The sequence below is a fragment of the Heteronotia binoei genome, chromosome 3 (assembly GCF_032191835.1).
Source record: "Heteronotia binoei isolate CCM8104 ecotype False Entrance Well chromosome 3, APGP_CSIRO_Hbin_v1, whole genome shotgun sequence".
NCBI classification, from domain to species: Eukaryota; Metazoa; Chordata; class Lepidosauria; order Squamata; family Gekkonidae; genus Heteronotia; species Heteronotia binoei.
Window position 1 is genome coordinate 4,058,201 of NC_083225.1, and position 16,772 is coordinate 4,074,972.

The following is a 16,772-nucleotide window of genomic DNA, read 5'->3' on the forward strand; positions in this document are numbered from 1 at the left end:
GGTCATCCTACAGGCAGTGAAGGAGCCTTGGGCGAAGCCTGCTTCTACACCTGTGTCATCGAGAAGGTTGGACCATATGTACCGTGTTTATGAGTCTGGGGCTGAGTTCCTCTTTACACACCCAAAGCCAAATTCGGTGGTCGTTTCCTCCTCGTTGAAGGCCCGCAAGACGCACTCCTCTCCACCAGACAAGGAAGGAAAGAAGCTGGATAACTTCGGGAGGAAGTTCTACTCTGCTGGGGTACTGGAAGTAAAGGTATCTAACTATGCCACGTGCATGGCTAGATATCAGTACTCAGTATGGGAACAACTAACCCCCCTCCTGTCTTCCCTGAGTGAGGAAAAGAGGTCGGCTGCAAAGAAGTTGCAGAAGGAAGACTTTGCTGTAGCCAAACAACAACTGGCTGCAGCAAAGCACATGGTCGACGTTTCAGCAAGGACCATTACTTCTGCTGTCTGCCTCCGCCGCCACTCCTGGCTCAGATCTACGGCTCTCCAGCAAGACACACCAGGGCCTTCGTTGAAGATCTGCCCTTCGAGGGCGAAGGCCTGTTCAGCTCTACCACCGACAATGTGCTCCAGGAAATGGATAAAAGTATAAAAACTTCCAGGAACCTGGGCGTACCGGCATCTTCCAGAGCTGCAAGACAGAAACAGTGGCACAAGCCTTGGGCAAAGAAGCCGTACCAAAAGTTCTCCCCAGAACAGCAGTGGAGACCTCGCTCTGCTCAACCTGAGAGTAGGTCCCCATATAGGGGGAACAACAGAAACCGTTATGCTTCACAGACCACCGGCAAGTCCAAGGACACTTGCCCTCAAAAGCAGGGCCTTTGACTTTCTGGAAGCACGCGTCACTGTCCCCTCTTCCACTTCATCTATCCACCTCCGCCCATTCCTGTCGGCCTGGGAGTCCATCACTACGGACAGGTGGGTGCTTTCCATCGTAGCAGAAGGCTACAAAATAGATTTTGCTCAGATTCCAAACCAATCTGTGGTAATTTCCACTCCCCCTTCCCACCTCTGCTGGAGGAGGTGAGCAACCTCTTACAGAAATAAGCCATAGAGAGGATCCCTATGGAGGCCAGGACGGTAGGCTTCTACTCTCTTTACTTCCTGGTTCCCAAGCAGGATGGGGGTCTAAGACCAATCATGGATCTTTGGAATCTGAACAAATTTATTTTGTACCAGAAGTTCAGAATGTCCACTCTGCAAACAATTCTGCCCCTCATAAACCAAGGGGATTGGATGGCAATGCTGGACCTCAAGGATGCATACTTCCACATCAGCATCCATCCTGTGTTCAGACGTTTCCATCGGTTTGCAGTAGGCTCTCAGCACTTCCAGTTCAAGGCTCTTCTGTCCATCGCACCTCGGGTGTTCACGAAGATGAAGAGCGTTGTGGCTGCCCATCTCCGGCTTCAAGGGATAGTCGTCTTTCCATACATCGATGACTGGCTCCTTGTGGTGCAGTCGAAATAGAGTTTGTCATCCCACATTGCCATCACTCTTTGTTTTCTCGACACCTTGGGTCTGCAGGTCAGTTTGGAGAAATCACACCTTTCTCCATCAAGGACAGTTCAGTTCATAGGGGCTTTGCTGGATACGAACCTTCATCGCGTGTTTCTGCCTCAGCAGAGAGCGATTGACATTATCAACCTTGTCGAACTTCTGCAAAGTCGAAAGTGGGGCACGGCGCAGCAGCTGCAGCGGATGCTGGGGCTGATGGCGGCGACTACAAGCGTGCTGTTTTTTGCGAAGCTGAAGATGAGAGACCTACAGCTTTGGTTTCTTCATCAGTTTTGCCCGTTACGGGACTCACCTCAAAAGAGGTTTGTAATTCCACCTGTGATGCTTCAAACACTGCAGTGGTGGAAATCAAAGGACAACATTTGTCAGGGAACTCCTGTACCAACAGTGATCACAACAGATGCGTCTTTATGGGGTTGGGGGGCCCACATGGACGCTCTTTGTGTGGGGGGCCCTTGGCCTTGGAAATTGATTCACTGCCATATAAATTACCTGGAACTGCTGGCAGTTCATTTTGCTCTTCGATCCTTCCGCCCCATGGTGGCGGGGAAGGTTGTTGCTCTGCTTACGGACAATACCACTGCCCTGTGTTACATCAACAGACAGGGAGGAATAGTTTCTTGACGGCTCTGTGCGCTGGCACTGGATCTGTGGTTGGAGTGCCTGGACCACGACATCTTTGTGAAGGCAGCGCATCTCCCAGGGGTCCTCAACTTGCAAGCAGACTCCCTCAGCAGGGGTGCGGCTTCCCCGCACGAGTGGGAGTTACAGTGGCGCTTCTTTCAACCCGTGTTTCAGCTCTGGGGGTATCCTCAGGTGGATGTCTTTGCCACAGCCGAAAACCGGAAGTGTCTTCTGTTTTGCTCCAGAGGGGGCTCAGATCCAGAGTCGTTGGGAAACGGTCTGCTATTCCCGTGGGAAGGTCAGTTCCTTTATCTGTTCCCACCTCTGCCACTTCTGACGAGGGTGGTCAACAAGATCGTAAGAGAGAGACCATGCTGTATCCTGGTGACTCCCTGGTGGCGTCGCCAGAACTGGTTCCCAATCCTGCTCCAACTGGCGAGGGGGGTTTTCTACCAGTTTCTGGTGGATCCGGACTTTCTGTCAGCTTAGGACGGTCATGTACTCCATCACAATGTGCCCCACCTGAAGCTGACAGTGTGGTTCATCGGCCCTGTGGGTTCTCTAGCAGCTCTCAGTGGGTTCTCTAGCAGAGTCCAACATGTTTTCTTGAACAGCAGGAAACTTTCTACCTGCGCTTCCTATGATAGGAAGTGGAGGAGGTTTCTGCAGTTCCTAGTTGATCCCTCAGTCTCCCCCCAAAGGGTGGGATTGTCAGTAATTTTTGAGTTTTTGTTATCTCTGGTGGATGCTGGCCTTGTTTTTTCTTCCGTCAGGGTTTATTTGGCAGCAATTTCTGCGTTCCATGAACCAGTTGAGGGGCACTCTGTTTTTGCACACCCTCATTCTAAGAGGTTTTTGAAAGGTTTGCTTTGGCTTCATCCTCCATCGAGATCACCCCCACAGTTGTGGGATTTGACTTTGTCAAGTCAGCTGAATTCAATAACAAGTCTTTGGTTGAAACAAAGTAACTAGTTTATTGAAAGCAGAAATGAAGACCATGATAGAGATTGAAGGACTGGGGTACAGTAACCAAGCATTTAAGGTATTGATCAAAGGATTCCTACGGGCGGGGCACTCTATGCAGTATATTTTCGCACAAGGATGTTACTCCCTCGTTCCCAAGCCAAGGCCTTGGCGCTTAACACTCCCACAGACACCCAGCTTGAGAAGGCTCCACAATCTTGTTCACATATCAGCATTTCAAAGCAGACTACATAACAAAGGCATAGCTAAGAGGAGGAGGGGGGGAGGAGAGGTAGCTAGCAGCATCGGTGTTCAGTAAGAGCCCAGAATCCCTTGCTTCTGAACCAGAGTTAGACAACATGTTAATAACAATACAGCAGACTTGACATACTGCCCCCCCTAAGCCCCCCCTACGGCGCGGGCTCGAGGTTGCTCCTGATTATGGCTCTTTGTTTCGGAACTGTGCTTCGTTGAGTCTGATTGGTGCCAATCGGTCGGGTGCGGGCTTCGAAGAAGTAAGCTGCAATGAAATTCAGGGTGGATTTTACCAAGAGCCGGAGGCAAATCTAATTCCACCGTTACTGGGTTAATTACCCGCTTGATCTTAAAGGGCCCCACAAATTTAAAAGCCAGCTTCCTGGATGGTTGGGAAAGGGGTAGATTTTTCGTTGACAGGTATACTGAGTCCCCAACTTTTAGTTCCCAGACTGGCACATGAGACTTGTCGTATTGCCTCTTGTAAGCCTCTTTTGCTGTTTTTAAGTTTTCCTGGATAGCTGGCCAGCACTGGCTAGGTCCCTGCCACCACTGCTCGAAGGCAAAGCCCGTCCCCGGACCTTCCCCCCCCCCCCGGCAGCATCGGGATCGGTTTTCCCTCATACCCAAACACTGTGGAGAAGGGGGAGGCTTTAGTGGAACTGTGAGCACTGTTGTTATAGGCATATTCTGCAAAAGGGAGGAGGTCTACCCAGTCGGACTGGCATTGACTCATAAAGCATCGCAAATACTGTTCCAGCACCCCGTTCACTCTCTCTGTCTGTCCGTCCGTCTGGGGGTGGTATGCTGAGCTTAGCCCCTGCTCCATTCCTAACAGTTTGCAGAACTCCCGCCAAAAGGTGGCAACGAACTAAGGCCCCCGGTCACTAATAACCTTGTCTGGAATTGAGTGGAGTTTGGCCATGTGATCAAAGAATAGGGCGGCCAGTTTCTTGGCTGTGGGTAATTGGGCACAGGGGATGAAATGGGCTTGTTTTGAAAACGTGTCCACCACCACCAAAATGACTGTTTTCCCCCTCGACGAAGGGAGTTCTACTATGAAATCCATGGACACAATGGACCAGGGGCGTTTGGCTGTTTCTAGTGGCAGCAAGAGACCCGGGGGCTTCCCTCCCCTCTTCTTCGCCATTATGCACACCGGGCAACCGGTCACAAATTCTGACACGTTCTTTCGCAGAGATGGCCACCAAAACTGCCGGTTCACTAAGTGCAAGGTTTTTACATAGCCAAAGTGACCGGCCAGCTTGGACGAATGGCACAGTTGCAAGATTTCCCTTCTCAGCGACATCGGTACGTAGAGTTTCTCCCCCTTGTACCACAACCCGTCCTTTCCCTTCTGCACCCCCTCGGGCCGCCCACCTCCCTCCCTCTCAGTCTCCAAGGCGATGTGCTCGTGGCTGAGCCCGTCTAGCTCCCTCCTTTTCTGTGAGCGGGTGGTGACCATGGCCACCACTTGCGTGGGGGAAATTAGCGAGTCAACCACCTCTTCCCTCTGACTTTCGTGTAGTGGGAGCCTGGATAGGGCGTCGGCTAAGAAATTCCGGGTCCCTGGGATGTGTTTTAGGGTGAAATCGAACTTTGAAAAGAATCCTGCCCACCGGATTTGCTTTTCACTTAATTTCCTCTTCCCAGTGAGGGCTTCGAGATTTTTGTGATCAGTCCAGATCTCGAATGGCACCTTAGCTCCCTCCAACCACGATCTCCAGGTTTTTAGTGCAAACATGACTGCGAAAGCCTCCTTGTCCCACACTGACCAATTTCTCTGCTCGTCAGAGAACTTCCGTGAGATGTAGGCACAGGGCCGTAGCTTCCCGTCCCCATCCCTCTGCATGAGAATGGCTCCTACGGCGACGTCGGAAGCGTCGCATTGGACCACGAAGCCCTTTTGCTCATCCGGGTGGCTCAGGACTGGCTCGCTAGTGAACAGTTGCTTGAGCCTGTCGAAAGCCGCCTGGCAAGCGGGCATCCAGTTTAGCTTGGCCCCGGGGCGTTTCGCGTCCTCCCCCTTCCCCTTTGTCCTGAGGAGGTCAGTCAGGGGTAGGGCGATCTGGGCGAACCCCTCAATGAATCCTCTGTAAAAATTGGAGAATCCGAGAAATGATTGGAGCTGTCTACGTGTCCTCGGGGGAGCCGACTCTAAGACCGCCTGGACTTTCGCAGGGTCCATGGCTAGTCCGTCCCTGGACACTCGGAATCCGAGGTAGTCCAATTCAGTGCGGTGGAATTCACATTTAGACAGTTTGGCATACAGCTGGTGCTCAAGCAGGATGGTCAGCACCTCCCTCACCAATTTTACATGGGACTGCTCATCCTGCGAGTAAATAATGATGTCATCCAGGTACACCACCACCCCCTTGTACAGAAATTTTCTCAACACATCATTTATAAAGTTCATGAATACCCCAGGCGCCCCCTGCAACCCAAACGGCATAACCAAATACTCATTTCTCAGATGGATCGGGCCCCCCGCTTCATGTTCCGCAGCGCTGAAAGCACTCTGGCCTCTTGCAGGGGGTCCTCGTACTGGGTCAGTAGAGCTTGCACGAACGTGTTCACGAAGTGCAGGAGCGGGCTGTTGGTTTCGCACAGGCTCACATACCACTTCTTAGCAGGACCCCGCAGCTTCGACCCCAAATAGTCCACTCGGCTCACCTCATCAGGGAACAGATCTCCCCAGTAGTACATGTAGCTATTCGCTTGGATTGCAAAATAGTTCACTTCCTCCGGATCCCCGTCAAAAGTTGCATCCAGCTCTCGACCCCCCTCTAGGTCTCGCTGTCTGGCCGGGGCGAGGGACGCCAGCGCTTGGGGCGCCACCGGCGCGGGGGGCGCCGCCAGCGCTTGGGGGCCCGCTGGGGCAATGGGTGGAGGTTGGCTCGGCCGTCCTCGCGGCCCCGCTGACACCGGCTGTTGCTGGTGGGTCCCGGTTACCCCCAACGCTCTCCCCAGCTGGGCGGTTAGGGTCTGCAGTTGTTCCTTGAGGTCCTTCACTGCCCCGTCGACCTCGCGGCGGACCATTGACCGGAACATCTGGTAGTCCTCGTCGGGCGGGTCCTTGGGTTTCGGCCCCCTGTCTTCCTCTTCACACTTCGCACCTTCGGTCCCGTTGCCCGGGGCTTGTGTCACGGTCGCCTCGGCTCCTTCCTCCGGCTCGCCCGGGTTGGTAGCCGCGGCTTCGGCCAGCTGCACCCGCTTGGTGTGGCGGGTCATGATCGCCTCCCGGCGGATCGGGGCCTGGTCCATTAGCGTGGTCGAGGTCCTCGGCTGGTATTGCCGGGGAGTAACTACCAGCTGAAACTGGGGAGGGGAAGCCGCGGTCCTTCTGGCAGTGTGAATGTGCCAGGGTGTCTCGGCCCCCTCCGCTCTTGTTGGGAGTTCTCCGTTGTCCGGAGGCTGGTCGGACATTGCCTTTTCAGTTGCTGGAAAGGTTGAACTCCAAAATAGGGAGTCCTTCAAAATGTCAAGTCAGCTGAATTCAATAACGAGTCTTTGGTTGAAACAAAGTAACTAGTTTATTGAAAGCAGAAATGAAGACCATGATAGAGATTGAAGGACTGGGGTTCATGGACAGTAACCAAGCATTTAAGGTATAGATCAAAGGATTCCTACGGGCGGGGCACTCTATGCAGTATATTTTCGCACAAGGATGTTACTCCCTCGTTCCCAAGCGAAGGCCTTGGCGCTTAACACTCCCACAGACACCCAGCTTGAGAAGGCTCCACAATCTTGTTCACATATCAGCATTTCAAAGCAGACTACACAACAAAGGCATAGCTAAGAGGAGGAGGGGGGAGGAGAGGTAGCTAGCAGCATCGGTGTTCAGTAAGAGCCCAGAATCCCTTGCTTCTGAACCAGAGTTAGACAACATGTTAATAACAATACAGCAGACTTGACAGACTTTAGCATTGGACAAGCTGACTCGACATCCTTTTGAACCAATGGCCACATGTTCGTTACAGCTTCTATCTTGGAAGACTGCTTTTTTGGTAGCCATCACATCAGCACGCTGTGCAGGGGAGCTCATGGCTATGCGTTGTGAATACCCATATCTAGTTTTTCAGGAGGCTGGAGTGTCGTTAGCTCCTGATATTTCTTTTCTCCCCAAGGTGGTTTCTCAGTTCCACCTCAACTTAGAAGTTTGGTTGCCCACTTTTCATCCTACACCTTCCTTGGATGAGGAACATAGGTTGCATGCTCTAGATGTGAAGCGTGCTTTATTGTTTTATTTAAGTTGCTCCAAGAGTTTTCATAAGGACCAGCAGCTTTTTGTTTCTTATGCTGCTCCTAAGTTAGGTTCCAGGATCTCATCTCAGCGGCTTTCAAAATGGCTCACTGAGACTATTAAACTGTGTTATTTGTTGGCTAAGAAGCCATTACCTGGGCCTATTCGCGGACACTCTACAAGAGCGATGGTGACGTCGGTGGCATTCCTGAAAGGCGTTTCCCTGACAGATGTTTGCAAGGCTGCCACCTGGTCCTCTCCACATGCCTTTATGAAGCGCTACACGCTGGACGTGCATGCTCAACAGAGGACTCGTCTGGGAGCTGCGGTGCTGGAAGCTGTTTCTTCCGGTTGACTGTCTTCCTGCCTCCAGGTATGTCTTGCTTGCTAATCTCCCATGAGTGTGAAGCACAGAGACCACGAAGAAGATAGACAGGTTGCTTACCTGTAACTGTAGATCTTCGAGTGGTCATCTGTGTATTCACACTACCCGCCCTCCTTCCCCACTGCTGACGGTTTCCCTCCAGTAGGGGCTTCCAGCAGTCAGGAAGGAACTGGCGTGATCCTCGCGCTGGTGCCGGCAAGCATGCGCACTGGGACGCCTGTGCATGCCCATTGGTGCCGAGCGCGAAAAAATCCCGGGCTTTTTAGGTACTGATTCGGGGATCGGCGCAGGCACTCTATCCTATAAGTGTGAATGCATAGATGACCACTTGAAGATCTACAGTTACAGGTAAGCAACCTGTCTTTTCTGTGCCCAGTTGAGACTGCTGGTGATTCTCCTACAAAGCTCAGCACAGTCTGGGCCAAGTATATTTGAAGAGGCACTTTCTTCTCTTTATTCTATGCCTCTATTCTGGGGGATGGGGGCACATTGCTGTATATCTTTCCCCAAGATCCGCTGGGCATAAGCTGCATTATGGAGTGGGTTCCCTACCAGGCTCCCTCATATGTTACCCAGCAGAAGACCGTGAGGACAGGGGCATGTATATCACCATCACTCTAATGGTACAACATCACTTCCAGCACAAACCCTGAAGTGACATCATCAAATCTGGGTGGTGATCTGGGATTTCATTGGAACTGTATAGAGTTATCATAGCCCTTCAGTGGAATCCTTTTTTCTTATGTGTGAGTGTGTGTGCGTTTGTGTCTGCACATGGAAATCATGTTGACCTCTGGTGACTGACCCCTATGAGGGGCCTGGAGGATATTCAGCAAGGTAGCTTAAGAAAGCCTGTCCCATCCTCCTGATTTGGTATTTCAAGGAGCTCTCCCATCCAAGTACTAACCAGAATTGACCCTGCTTAGCTTCGGAGAAGATCAGATTTTCCTGGGCTGTCCCGGTCAGGGCGACCTTCAGTGGAATCTTAAAGCATTGCAGCAACATGATAATGTCGCTCCTGGATTAGTACTGGAAGTGATGTTGTGATGGTAATTTCTTCCCCATTTCCCCCCTGCCACTCTTCCAAGCTGCCTAGCTGGAGATCTCCCATAAGGAATCTATCCCTTCTCCATCCACCATTCCACTGAACAAAGTTTGAGTCTAGTGACACCTTTACGACCAACAGTTTAATTCTGGGTATAAGCTTTTGTGTGCGTGCACAATTCTTCAGATACCCTTCAATCAAGACAGTCTTGGAGGAAGGGTGCAGATATCGTAACCTTATGTACTGGGCAATGGTGACGTTTCTGTGAAGAAGACCTACTGAAGTGAGGAGGAAGGTACTGTTACTGTAGTATGCAGGCTTTGATTGCAGCAGGCAATTCTTTTTCCTTCCCTCATTTCTCTCTTCATCTGAAGTAGACCTTATAATTGCAAATGCCTTGTTTTGTGCTTGTGAATCAGGGTTAAATTCTTCTCGGAAAGAAAACATTCCTGTTCTTTCAAAGCTGAGTCAGGGTAGATCATAATCATTAGGTTTAGATGCAGAAACAAAACAAAACATAAAACCATACTTGAGTGGTTTATAAGTACTTTGGACCACTCTGCATATGATATGCATTTACCAAGACAATGGTTTCATTATACGGTATGCCGAACAATAAACCTAAATTAAAATTTGTGAATGTCACATCTCCATGTGTAGATGAAAGCAAGGTGGCAAGAAACGTGTATCTGAAAAGCAATGGGTAATGGATAGAGAAGATGGGGGATAAGATAGGTTTATTTATTGATAACCTCAAATGACACATCCAATGGCAAGAGGACCCCCTCTCCCCCTTACGGGCCACGAACAGTGTAAACGGGGGGGGGGGGGGTCAGGGTATCAGCCTCGGGCATTGCATGTGTTTAGGGAGGCATGGACTGATAGTTGTCTCCCCTAAGCAAAAGAATGGACAAGGGCAGAGTTAGGATAAGCTAGGTTGTCCAAGGCTCCCCTCTGCCCCACTCCTTCTTTCTGGTTTCCTCTCACTAGAGTGTAGAATCTCTGCATATAAAAGAGCTACATCTTTTGGTGAGAATGTACCCAAATGTACAAGAATAGCCTTGCTGTGCCATGCTTAGTTGCCTCCCACCTGAAATTGAGTAATTTTTATTGTTTTGTTTATTTACTTTAATTGTATTGCTTATTGTTATTGTTTAAGTCTGTTGTGATGCGCCCTGAGCCCGTTCGCTGGATAGGGCAGACTAGAAATTTACATACATACATAAAATAGTGTTGTTTATGCTTCTTAATGGAATTATTTTTTTCGTTTTGACTATATTGTAATTGCTGAAACATCTTAACATTCTTTGATGCTTTGTGGACCCTGATTGGGTGGAAAGGCAGCATAAACCTGCTTTAAACAACAACAACAACAATAACTCAAATAACCAGCACTGTCCTGCCTGTTCTCCCTGGTGATTTGATTTCAGCATCTTTTTTATAAGTTCACCACCAGGCTTCATATTATAAAAGCTTTGAAACCCTTTTCCTGGGTTTTATATGGTTAATGCAGTTGTTAAGGTAATGGATGTGTGCATGCACTCACGGCCTGACCTGAATAGCCCAGGCGAGCGCAGTCTTGTCAGAACCCAGAAGCTAAGCTTGGTTGGTCTTGGCCAGGACTTGTTTTTGTAGCAGGAACTCCTTTGCATATTAGACCATACACTCCACTGTAGCCAATCTTCCTGGAGCTTACAGTAGGCCCTGTACTAGGATTCCTCTAAGCTCTTGGAGGATTGGCTACATCAGGAGGGTGTGGCCTAATATGCAAAGGAGTTCCTGCTACAAAAAAGCTCTGCCTTTGCAAATTATGGGATAGGAGACCTCCAAGGAAGACGAGGGTTGTGATGTGGAGGCAGGCAAAAGCAAACCACTTCTGACATCTCTTGCCTTGGAAACCCCTACAGGGGTCGCCATAAGTCAGCTATGACTTGACAACGCTTCCCAATGCACACACACTTATCCTTCCCTACCTTCATAGGGTAGCAATGTTCTGTATTAATTCAGGACTGCATTTCAAAACTGTTTCTTGTTTCCATTTTTAGATGGAAGACTTTATTTGAAAACTACTGTCATGTACTGAACTCTGACTGCTGAAGAAACGTGCGATATTCACCATTCCAAAAGTTCTGCAAAAAAAGAGAAAAAGGTGCTTTACAGGCAAGGTGGCCACTTCACAGATTGGTGTGCTCTTGCAGAGGTTTTAAGCATTCCGCCAAGAGCATCCTCGTTGAGTTTGCTAAAGCTTTTCCCTGTGATGCAGAGAACATTTCTACCACTTACATAGCGCTCTTCTCGACAGCCAGCTCACTGCGACTTTGCCGTCGGACACCGCCTTGTACAGACCGGCCAGAGCAAGACTTTGCATTCCCTTTTCAGTGGAATGAAAACTGTGTCCTCCTCTGATAATCTGAGCACATGAAGCAAATCTTCCACAGTGGCCACTTCGACACCGAAAGACTTTTCGTGCCATACCGTAAACCAGCAAGCTAGTACAGAAGTGAACTTTTCTCCAAAAGGGGCATAAGAAGTTTCTTGCCGACACAAAACGGGAGGAGAGGGGGGGGGATCAAAAGTTACACATGTTTTGTTTCCAATTCTAGGACAGGGGTCTTATAGACATGTTTTATCCCACCCCCCTCGAATACATTTGTGAGATACCAACACATTACAGACGCTTGAGTATAGTTTTATCTTGGGGAAAGAGTCGAATGTAAATTTTACTGTTCACAACAGTCCTCTTTTACTTAAATTAAAAATTTAAAAAATGGTTTGTAAGTTCTCATTCAAGTGGTTCAGGAGGAGGAACGATAAGCAGACGTCGCTTTGTACTGAAACCGTTGGTCAGTCCATGTACAGTATATAACCACCAACCACACACAAGAAGGTATTATGTATGCAGTAGATTACTAGATTTTAGGAGAAAAATGATAATTTTAGAGAATATGTTTTGTCACCCTGTTGGTCCAAACAACACCTTTCTAGATTTAACGCATGCAGGCATGTAAATATTCGTCCTGAAGTCACAGTATTAATGAACAAGATCTTACGCATCTGGGGTCGACAGCCACACAATATCTGTATATTGGTCAGTGCCGTGAAAGAGCACTTTTAGAGTGGTTTGTGGCTCAAGAGCAGGTTGACCCCACCAGAAATATTTTTATATGTTAATGTCATATGACGTCAATGTTGCTGGGGGGAGGGGGGGAGATACCCAGATACTCAACAGACACTTGATGTATCAGTCCAATATCATGTAGAGCTAAGTGATAAAAGTTGAAGTCGTTTTGTCCTTCCTATTCACCCTTGTCTAAGGAAGGACAAGTTGCGTGTTATTTTTACCGTCTTGATAAACTCTACAATATACATTCTCCAACTTTGTGCCCATAACTGGAAGTCAGCTGCAACAGAGTGCTTGTTACATACAAAGGGATCTTCTTTGCTCGGTATACTTCTTCAGGTTATTCCCTTAAAGATGACCCTGAAGGTTAGGTTCATAGTCCATGATTCTGCGTTCTTCATCTTTAACTCTTCACACATGTAATGGTCAGGACTCAAGCACGGCTAAAATTCCTCAGCAGAAAATAGGGGGGATTGGTTATCAAAATATCTGTGTCCAACACTAGGGGCCAAACTACGTGTTATATTTTACACAAATTATCTGCCAGGACTTGCAACCATGTGACAGCTGTGAGTTCCCAGTGGCAACTCCATTTAGAAATGTCACAGGGACCCAATTCGGATTAGGACCACATCAGTGGAGGAGGAGGAGCTCCCGTGGAACATAGTGTGTAGTTGGATCTTTATATCCTGTTTTGAGAACTGCATCAGCCACTTACCATTAGCTGGCTTTGATCACAATGGTGGTAGTTTTTGTGTGGCCTACATTTAGTCCACCATTACTTTATGCTTATAAATGCATACAAACAATTTTGCCCCACAGAATTTCAAAGGAGAAGTGAAGAACTGTCTTGTCATTAACATATTGTTCCACTTTTTTAGTTGGCTTTGGTTTCTTCAATAATTTTGGTTTCTTCTTCTGCAGTTGTACTACCATTTCAGATCATCTCTATTCCATTTTTTCTTTTACATATGGTCTCTAAAAGGTTCCACCTATGAACTTAGATGGACTTTGTGGCAAACTTCTGAATCTGAGAGAAGAGAGTTCAGAAACTCAAAACAAAAACCTATATGTGAAATCTGTAATAGTGTCTGTCATCACTTTTGTTCCCTGCAAAGTCACCTGTAAGTAGTTTTTAACCGTTTCTTACCATGTATACTTTCCAGACTGTTCAGTATGCATCATTGTTTGGTACAAACGTAAATGGAAATGCTGAAAATTTTGAGGAAAAGAAGTATATCTTATTAAAACAAGTGTAAATATTACAGTTCATGAAATGCTACCGTATGATGAATTTGGGTTTTTTTACCCCTCTTTAGTTAATCAGAGGATTCCCCCCCCCCTTTTGCCTAGATTATGAAGAAATGTTGTGTTCATGTTATTGTTTATATGCTTTTGGGGGGTAATCTTAAAGATATTAATGTCTAGTTGTTCTATATTATAACCAACTTTGCGCTCTATGCAAGCCCTTGGAACAGAACATTTTCATCTTCATGTAGGACCTATGGAAATTGTCTATTTTTATCTATATATTTAAAGTTTTCTAAAAATGAGAAAAAAGGTTATTATGAATTTTGTTGTACAAAATCTGTACAAAAAAAATCTGTTTTTACATCATAATGCAAGAATTGGAAAATTTTTCTATGGTAGCCTAGTTCTTTGAGCCTGGTTTCGATGTGAGAACCACCTTTACTGGTATTGTATTTAATTTTCTTCCTTTTCTTCCCCCCCCCTTCCTTTTCAACAATCTGCTAATAAAACTGTCTGAAATCTGCCTGTGACTTTATTTACAGTTCATCTTTATTAAATTTTGTGAAATGTGTAACATCAGAGGAATATTTACTTTCTAATGGGAGGCGTCTTGAAACAACATAAGTCAGCTCTTTGCACTGCAAAGAGAACAATGGTGAATGATTTTATTTAACATGCAACTGCTTCTACCTCTAATATGAATTACTGTGGTGAGAAAAAAAAAACCCACACCATAAAAGCACACTCTGCGGTTATTGTTTAACAAGCAGATTTTCCATATTTTGTTTCTTGCCGGCTAAGCAAACGGCCCCCATCTGCATGATTTATTTATGTACATTTCTCAGTTTATGAAGCTGTTATTTGTACCTTCCCCCCCCCCCTTTATATTGTGATATTCCCAGGATTCTTATTTTACAAAGCTTTGTGCTGAATAATGTAAAGTGAACACATTGATGGAACAAAACATGTTATTTCCATAACTACGAGAGTGTGGAAGATTTCTTGCTTTAACCCACTTTCTTGTGTTTGCACTTTCTCTCTTACACATACACAATCCGCCAACACCCACAATGCCAAGTTCGGCAACGTACTAAGAAACTTGAGAAAATGTTTAACGCTCTTACTCCCCTAAACAAGAAGCATTTTAATCATCTACGAGAGCACTTTAAAATAACACATTATTGCAGAATTAACACATCTGCTGTTCTTCAAATGGAGCATATGCTTTAGTTAACAGGCCTGGGACTACAACCAGAAAAGAAGAAAGCATACCTGGCTGTGACAAGACACTCCGTGTGGAGCCATACCTAGTAACAGGACAGATTGGGGAGAGTGATGGACGTTTCTGCCTTGCCATTGGTGAGATGGCTCCAAGAGTTGAAGCAAACAGCCCAAATCTAGCTGCTAGCAAGCTGTGTTATGTGAAAATTGCCCACCCAGAATCTACGAAATGGCTGCCCAGCAAATAAGAGTTTCTCTTCAATTGCCGTGATCCCTCCTTGTGACACTACGCTGTAATTTAAGCAGAGTAGCTTTAAGTGAAGGCCACGCCCTCCCTCGTCTTTATTTAGTATTCTATGAGCAAATGAGTGGATATGTTGGGTGGAGAATTTAAATGCCTGGTTTCATCCCATATGCAACGGCGTCTGGAGTAACAGGACTATCTGAAGAAGGTTAGTATGTGGAGTCGAAGAGCTGAAGGCAAATGAAGCAGAATCACAACAGAGACAACTACACATTAAGGAAGAACTTATTGGCACATTTACCCCTGAGGCACCAGATCTGCATGTCAGAACAGAGCACTGGGAACTGCTTTAGGGCTAACAGGGAAGCCTTTTCCTGGTATTTATATCATTGCAGGGTTAATTTTGTAGCAGGAACTCCTTTTCATATTAGGCCACACCCCACTGATGTAGCCAATCCTTCAAGAGCTTATGGTAAGCCCTGTACTAAGAGCCCTGTAAGCTCTTGGAGGATTGGCTACATCAGTGGAGTGTGGCCTAATATGCAAAGGAGCTCCTGGTACAAAATGAGCCCTGCATACTGGTGACCATGTACAGGGGTGCCTAATCTCCACTGGGTCAGGAAAGTGCGTTGGTAGGCAGAGCCAGCAAATTCGGGTTTTGTCCAGTGATACCTGGGCTTGCAATTTTTTTTAAAAAAAATTGATAAGTGATTTAAAAAAATAACAATTTAATGCAACCTCTCCTTTTCCTACTGTATACACTAGCTAAAAGAGTCAGGTCTATGAGATAATAGGTTTGCCAACTGTAGGTAGCCAACTCCAAGTTGGGAAATTGCTAGGAATTTGGGGGTGAGACCTGGGGAAGATGGGGTTTGGGGAGGGGAGGGACGTTGGGCAAATACAGTGCCATGAAGTCTATTCCCCAAAGCAGTCATTTTCTCCAGAGGCATTAGTCTCTAGACGAGAACCTGTTTGGTGTAGTGGTTAAGTGTGCGGACTCTTATCTGGGAGAACCGGGTTTGATTCCCCACTCCTCTACATGCACCTTCTGGAGTAACCTGGGTCAGTCATAATTCTGTTCAGAGCTGTTCTCTCAAGAGCAGTTTCTGTCAAAGCTCTCTCAGCCCCACCTACCTCACAGGGTGTCTGTTGTGAGGAGGGCAAGAAAAAGGAGATTGTAAACCACTCAGACTCCCAAGTGAAGGGTGTGGAATAAACCCAATCTTCTCTTTCTCCCTCTGATTCTGGAAGATCACCAGGTGCTACAAGGAGGTTGGGAACCCAACAATTCCTGGAGCTTTGAGGGTGGGGCTTGGGGGGGGGACAAAGTTTGATGAAGTAGGTCAGCAGGGTTCACCTGGAGGTGCCATTTTCTTCATGGGAGAGAAATTGTAATTCTGAGAACTCTCCAGGTGAGAGAGAGAAGGATATAAGCATTGTAGGTCACAGTTTGACCCCAAACTTACTATATCACGTACACTAGATAACTTAAGAACGCATTTTTCCATATTGTAAAATAACACCAAGGAGGCCTTTGGCCACGTGTGGACATCAAAATCAAAAGCATGCCTTTCATTGCTGGGCAGCTAACTACATGCCACCAATACAAACCAGATTAAGGGTTGCAGCTTCCGGAGAAGAATGTTTCAGGAGACCCATCACCTCTCAAGAGATAACATTTTTCAGAAGCTCTGGTAACAATTCACAGGACTATATGCTCTAATTTACCACTAAGGGCACAGCCCTATCAGGCCCATAGCTACCAGAGGGTACAGGCCTCCTCAACCACTTCCAGGTGATGTCATCATGTCAGGCTTATGAAGAAGATCTCCAGGAAGAGGACCGTTGTCCCCCGCCCTCAGCTGGGTAAGACCTGGCAACCCTAGTTTGTTG

General features: G+C 47.2%; 1 protein-coding gene across 1 annotated transcript in view; it reads left to right on the forward strand.

Annotated features, from left to right (window-relative positions):
* The window catches only part of DACH1 (dachshund family transcription factor 1), a 653,381-nt gene extending 642,247 nt beyond the window's left edge, over window positions 1-11,134 (forward strand). Inside the window, exon 14 of the mRNA XM_060235063.1 lies at window positions 11,088-11,134. Coding sequence (XP_060091046.1) covers window positions 11,088-11,105 — 18 coding nt within the window. The 3' untranslated portion in view covers window positions 11,106-11,134. The remainder of the gene's footprint in view (window positions 1-11,087) is intronic.
* Window positions 11,135-16,772: the final 5,638 nt, after the last annotated feature.